The sequence below is a fragment of the Olea europaea genome, chromosome 5, assembly GCF_002742605.1.
Source record: "Olea europaea var. sylvestris chromosome 5, O_europaea_v1, whole genome shotgun sequence".
NCBI lineage: Eukaryota > Viridiplantae > Streptophyta > Magnoliopsida > Lamiales > Oleaceae > Olea > Olea europaea.
The window spans coordinates 10,499,216-10,506,505 of NC_036241.1; the positions used below are offsets into that span (position 1 = coordinate 10,499,216).

General features: G+C 35.8%; 1 protein-coding gene across 1 annotated transcript in view; it reads left to right on the top strand.

The window, feature by feature from the left end:
- The first annotated feature begins 1,455 nt into the window (after positions 1–1,455).
- Positions 1,456–7,290, top strand: part of LOC111394604 (cyclase-associated protein 1-like) — a 9,605-nt gene continuing 3,770 nt past the window's right edge. The window contains exons 1-3 of the mRNA XM_023020504.1: positions 1,456–1,921; positions 6,460–6,628; positions 6,701–6,765. Coding sequence (XP_022876272.1) covers positions 1,652–1,921; positions 6,460–6,628; positions 6,701–6,765 — 504 coding nt within the window. The 5' untranslated portion in view covers positions 1,456–1,651. The remainder of the gene's footprint in view (positions 1,922–6,459; positions 6,629–6,700; positions 6,766–7,290) is intronic.

Consider the following 7,290-nt stretch of genomic DNA (forward strand, 5'->3'; position numbering starts at 1 on the left):
TTATTGCAATAGTTTTGCTCCATTGTAGAATAAGTATATACTACTGAATAATACTTGGAAAAATATCAAACAAAAAGAGGTCAGGGTCGATGGTCAAAATTAACAAAATAAAGAAATCTAAATTAAAATAAATCTAGTTAGTAATAATATTATTAAAAATCAAATAAAACAATCCACAGCAACAATGCCAAAAACTTATCAAGCATTTTTTACAGTGTAAATTATACCAAGTGCACAGTATTAATTTTTGTAACGTACGAATAGAGTTAGAGTGTCAAATCCACGTGAATGCAATTTAATTTTATATTGAGCACTATAATTGTGTAGCATCTATTTGATTTGGATGAATGAATTTTGGAATTAATACTTTATCTAAACTTGGGATGATTGTGACGAATTCAATGAATATATGCAAGTATACGAATTAATCAATATAAGATTGCCTATGGTATAATTTTACCCAGCTATCAAATAAGATTTTCAAAAGCTTAGTTATCTCTAATTATTTTTCCATGTTAATGAACAAGAATACTAGTGTAATTCTACCACCTCTCTCAAGAATTAATCCTAGAAATTAATTTTAATATCTCTATTCTGAAATAAAATCAAGATTTATTAAGATCGTGATTTTTAGATGGAACAAGCTTAATAGATTTCATACTTTTTCTCAAAACCCATAAAGTCTAGGTTTGTTATTATCGTGATTGCGTCTAAATTTTCCTCTCTCAAGTGTCAAAATTGACTAGTAACTAATCATTCAATTAGTGTGGTCAATTAATTGAAAGTATTAAATCGACAATACAAATCAATGGAACTGGAAAATTTCATAGAAATAATTAAAACAAAATCAAATCATATCCTCAAGTTTTGACTAATCAAACCCTAGAAGAATTTTTTAATTTATGATGTTAGACATGAAATCCATATAAATCATAAAGAATAAAATGAAGAGAAGAAAGATAAAACTATTTTTTGGATAGTTGAAAGAGGAGAGAGAAACGAGCTTTGGTTCCATTATCTAAAGCAATCATAATTTTTATAAGCGAGTCGTATTGAGTTGATTTTTTATTGGTAAACTGCAACCCAATCCAACTCGACCTAAAATCTAACAACGAAACAAGAATAATGATATTTGTAGTCACTCACTATTACAGTCACATTGCGTTATATACATGTGACGATTAATGATTTGATATATGAAATAAGAAAATACTATCACATTAATAGATTAAATCATAAACTGTAATGTACAATGACGAGTATGAATAGCATTACCCATAAAACAAGACCTAGTCTATTGCAAAATTCAATACCAACCAATCAAATCGGATTGAGTCGATCGGTTTAATTGGGCTGGATCCATTGTTGCCCATCACCTGAGGTACAGAAGCTGTAAAGCGACAATGTCTCTTCTTAATCGACACGTGTAAGGCCCACGTTCTCTCCACTTCCGAAAAATGAAAAAGAAAAAGACATCTCCATTTTCTCTTAACCTCTTAAGTTTTTCAACCAAAATCTACTTTTTATTTTGAAAGGCAAAAATCTATTAAGAATTTTATTTCCATTAAGGTGATATTGACAGATCAACTCTGATTGGAATCGAAAACAAAGCAATTCTAGAGAGAGAAAGAGTGGAGAGTGAGCTGAAGAAATGGATGAGAATTTGATAAAACGGCTGGAATCCGCGGTGGCGCGGCTGGAGGTGCTGTCCGCTAGTGGTGGTGCGGCGGAGGTCGGTGGAGATGCTGCGGTGGCGATGGATCCGTCGATTATCGCGTTCGGGGATCTAATATCGGAGTATGTTGCGAAGGTTAAGATTGCTGCGGAGAAGATAGGAGGAAAGGTTTTGGAGGTGTCGAGGATTGTTGAGGAAGCGTTTTCCGTACAGAAGGAGCTGCTTATTAAGATTAAGCGAACTCAGGTTATTTAGATTCCTCAATCTTTGCATTTTACTGTTTAATTTTAGTTGTATTTTGTTGCTACACATGTATTTAAGATTTGCTTTATTGCAATAAAGGTGTTTTTTTTATTTGTATTTTTTTTTTTCCATATTTAATGGACTTCTGAGCTTTTGAATATGGGTGAACTTATACGAAGGTGTAATATGTAATACGTTTACTTTGACTTGGTACACAAATTTCATTTTCGAATTTGAATTGATTATTTATATTAATGATGGATAAGATTGTAAATGCTTGATTGAAATCTGTTGATGGTACTGGGTTTTTCTGGATGATTCTTTGTATAATTAAATGCTTCAATTTTGTCATGAATTGGGCCTCAATTCACAACCACCAACTCACACAGCTCGATAACCTGGCTGAAATCAGCTGGGATCATAACCAAAGTAAAGCAAAAGAGAATGGTGGAGGGAGTAAACGGGAAAGGGAAAAAAAAAAAAAAAAAAAAAAAAAAAAAAAAAGAGAGGGAGAGAGGGGTTAGAAGAAGAATAGAAAGAGAGAGAGAGAGAGAGCTGTTGAAATACTCCAACAATTTTACTTAATTTCAAATTGCAAAAACTGATTCTCCACTCCATTTACACAGCATTTATCCATTTCTTCTCTGCAGTAAAGAAACGTGTTTCTCACAAAAGTGTAAAACCGTTTTCTTAAAATTAACTTAACAACTTAAATAATTCCAAAATGGTGCCGTTTGGTTGCAGATGAAACGGCATAGTGTCTCCATTCAAATTCTGTTATTTTCGTTGGCTGCTTCCTTCATTCTTCTTCCTGTGTGCTTTGATACCCTTTCTTCTCCATTGGCCTCCCCCTTGACTACCCTCCAGCTTACCTTGATCTTGTCCCCAACATCTACAAAAGGGAAATTGGAGTTTAATCCATTCAACATCTTCCCTATCTGGAGCAAGATTCGGCCATTGTATAAGCCACTGTTCTGCTGACGAATTCTTCCTTGTTACCACCTTGGACTAATCACTTTCAACAAATGACCTTTCTGATCTCTTTTTATCAGCATCAAGCTTCATCCTTGCCCTTGCCTGTGAAAGGTTCTCACTGTTGGTTTAATATGTATCTTCGCATCTCCACTAATAGCCTCTCTATTTCTGTTTTTGAATAAAAGGGCACCTATAGGCTCTGATTCTAAATGCCAGTACTCCTTCCTTCAATGGAATGTGATGATCATGTGATTTACAGGGAGGTAAACTTGTTGGCTACTTAAATACTCTGGGAAATTTGTGTATGACCTCCAAAATCTGGCCAGGTATATCCACAGTTTGTTCCTTCTTGATATGGTACAATTGCCCCACTATCCCATAAGGCTCCTTACCAAATATTTTCTCCATCTCCCTCATCTCCATTAATTTGACAGGATTTTTGGAAACTTCACTCCTCAATTTTATTACTTCATCATTGCTCTGAAACTGGACACACCCTTGTATGAAATTAAAGGTAACTAGACCAAACTGACTCATATAATCTACCCCCACCACCATGTCACTCCTTGCTAATTTAAGGGTCCTGATGAGTTTGAATTGAAATTCTCAGTCTTGTACCTTCCATACCATAGGTTGGCATAATGCTGTACTCTTTAATTTATCCCCATTGGTTGCTCTATTTGTTGCTTTACTAGTTCCATCAGTAGCATATTTCAATACTTCTGCTAATTCCTCATCCATAAAACTATACGTGCTTTCAATGTCAATCAGTATGGATACTTCTCTTCCTTTAACTACTCATGGCACTCTAATTGTCTAATGTTTCCACTCTCCAGTCAAGGCATTGATTGAAATCTCCATGTTCTCCACCTTCCGATTCAAATTTCTCATCTTCCTTTGGTTCATTTTCCTCATTTTCATCTACCAATTTAATTTTAGGGGCCTATTCTTGCACGCATGGCCTATGGTGTACTTTTCATCACATTTGTAATAGAGTCCCAAGTTCTTTTTGGTTTGAAAGTCGGTAGGGATGATGGTTTTGTAGTTATTTGGTGGTTTACTGATATTTTGCCACGGTTCTTTGTCTTTGGTTTCTTTAGGAGACTTGGAAGGGTAGGGATTCCATTTGTTTCGTGAGAAACTCCTAGGTTTTTGGAATTTATTTATAGCTTGGATGGTGAATTCCGGCAAGCTAGCCACTTCAAATGCTTTGGCTAAGGTATTTGGTTTCATCATCTTAACCGTGGATCTAATTTTCCCTCTCAATCCACTAGTAAACACAGATATATAGAGATTGTTTGGTTCACGTTAAAATTTGATTTTAATATAAGTCAAAATCAAATAATCAATATTAATCATATCTTTCATGGATCTTACAACTTTTCAACCATACATTTCAAAAACTTCTATCACAATCTAATAAAAAATATAGTTTTAATCCTCACCAAACACCCTCTAAAGTAAGATTATGGAACATGGGACAGTGTCATCATCACTTGGGCTTTCAATTCCTCAAACCTTTCTTGATACTCAGAGATAGTTCCCAATCGTTTGATCTTACTAAAGGTCTCGATCATCTCCTCACCTGTGGTCTACGCAAATCTCTGATAGACCCATAATATAGATTACCTATCAAATGCGCAAGGGTAGGAAAGGAAATGCAAGAAGAGAGGAGGCCACCTGCACATTTACATAATTTGTTGGAGGAACAGTCTAGGAGCGGAAAAACCTATAAATAAGGGGAAGGGATTTCAGTTCAGTAGCAGGGAATTGGTAGTCACTTGGGAGAGAATTGGCCTCTCGAAAAGCCAAATACCTTTGTTCTTTCTGTTTCTTTCATTGTTATGTTTTCATAGCAGTTCATCATATAATAAAATGGCTGTTCTTTTGTAGCATTCGTTCAGTAATAGAATTCTATAATTACATTTGAGTCCTGTTCCAGCCTGTTATATCCTATTAATCTTGATTAGTGAAGTTGAATTTCAGCAGTGTTCTATCGATCTCTTACATAACTCATCAAAGAATACACCCTAGTTTGCCCAGGGGCATGGCTGGCAATGAACCCATCAAAGCATATGTCTGCCTTGCCTTTCAAATATATCTCAGCAATCCCTAGTCTAAGTTCATCAGGCACTCAGTGTATCTGAAAGTATTTCCTTGCCTTCCTAAACCACTCCCTAGGTCCTTCTCTTCCACAGTGGGGAAAATCAACCTTAGGAAGCTTGGTGTTTCCATTAAACTTTCCTCTAGTAATTGTACTACCACTAGTATTACTAACTCCTGGTGTAGACATCACCACTCCGGTCCTCCCGTCAACCACAGATTCCTTCATCCCTTTGTTCTTCTGTTCCATTTTAAGATCCTAAGATATCTGGGCCTACATGGCCACTAGTTTTTCGTACTTTTGGTTCATTTATAATACATTATTTTCAATTTTCTCCTGTCTATGACCCATTACCTGAAGTGTTTGATCTGTGGAAGCCAATTTGTTCTCCAACCGGCTGGTAACGGCCTTAAATGAAGTTCCCGGATCAGCTATCTCTAAATCCAATTTCTTCAAGTGCTCGTCCACAATTTTGGCTCTAGTATCCATTATTAGCAATTGCCCAGTAGTGTACGCTTGCTATGCCCACTCTCATACCAATTTGTCACGAATTGGACCTCAATTCCAACGACCAACTCACACAGCTTGAGCAAGGAAATAACCTGGCTGAAATGAGCTGGAATTGTAACCAAAGTGAAGCAAAAGAGAATGGGGGAGGGAGTAAACGAAAAAAGTAAGAAGTATAGAGAGAGAGAGAGAGCGCTGTTGAAATGCTCCAACAATTTTACTGAATTTCAGATTGCAAAAACTGATTCTCCACTCCATATACACAGCATTAATCCATTCTTCTCTACAGTGAAGAAACGTGATTCTCACAAAAGTGTAAAGTCGTTTTCTTAAAATTAAAACTTGACAACTTAAATAATTCCAAAACGGTGCCATTTGGTTGCAGATGAAATGGCATCGCATCTCCATTCAAGTTCTATTGTTTTCATTGGCTGCTTCCCCCCATTCCTCTTCCTGTGTGCTTTAGTACCCTTTCTTCTCCATTGATCTCCCCCTTAACAAATTTGTACACTCAGAGTAATTTGCTATTTTAACGAACCTGATCCCATTGTGAGAATTATTATCTCACTATCAGCTTTTTGGAAATAAATTTTTTAGCATCTGCTGGCTTTTTTTGTTTCTTTTATTATCAAAATTTATTACCTTAGATCAATGTCGGTTTGACGGTTTAAAATGGAATGAGATTGCTGCAGTTCATTCATATTTCTATCTGAAGTTCTAGCATCTTGTAATCATTGTGATGATCTAAGAGCAATTATACTATTGGCTAGCGAAAGAAAAAAGTGCAAGCTCATTTTTCTGTATGAGATACTACACTGCAAAGCTCTATATCAATTTATCATTTTAAATGGTGAACTGGGTTGTTCTAATTTATTATATTAACCTTTTTTGTTGTCTTAGCTTCATCCTCTTCCTTGACAACATGATGCTAAATTTGCATTTGTTAACTCTGCAGAAACCTGACACGGCAGGGCTAGTTGAATTTCTTAAACCATTGAATGAGGCGATTGCAAAAGCTAATGCATTAACAGAAGGAAAGAGACCTGATTTTTTCTACCACTTGAAGTCAGCTTCTGACAGTCTGACTGCTCTGGCATGGATTGCATATGCAGGAAAAGATTGCGGTGTGGGCATATCTCTATGGTAGCATACCTCGTATTTGTTAGATGAATACTTAATTTGCTGTTTCATTGTAGGTATGAGCATGCCTATTGCACATGTGGAAGAGAGTTGGCAAATGGCTGAATTTTACAATAACAAGGTTAATTATATTTCTTGCACCTCACACCAGCATCCTCCCTGCAAAAACAAGGAGGAAAGGGAATAATCTATCTATAGCTTTTGTCCATTGTTTGAACCCTCCTGTTATTTTATTTTAGTATTATTATTATTATTTTTTTTGTTGGAACTAACTCCCTCCTGTTATAAATTCTCCTGCTAACATACTTTTTGGTAGTAATAATGTTCTTCTCATGCTTGGTATTTTGGGAAAAAAGACACTTGGTGGCTTGGGTTATGGTAACACGAAATAAAGTAGAGGTAGTTTAAAAGTGGGAAATTATGGGACTAGAACGTGGATCTGATTGAAATATGGCTTTGGAGATTTCCCTTGGAGCAACCTTTTGGGGTAGGGTTGGACCAAGACTTTAGGATTCTAAAAGGATAATATGAGGTTTCCTTAAAAACCCTTGGAATTCATATTTCAGTGATCTTCTTCTTTTATCCAATTCAATAAATGGGATGTAAGTATAGGAGATAGGATTTCATCTGGGAGAAGGGATCGGTC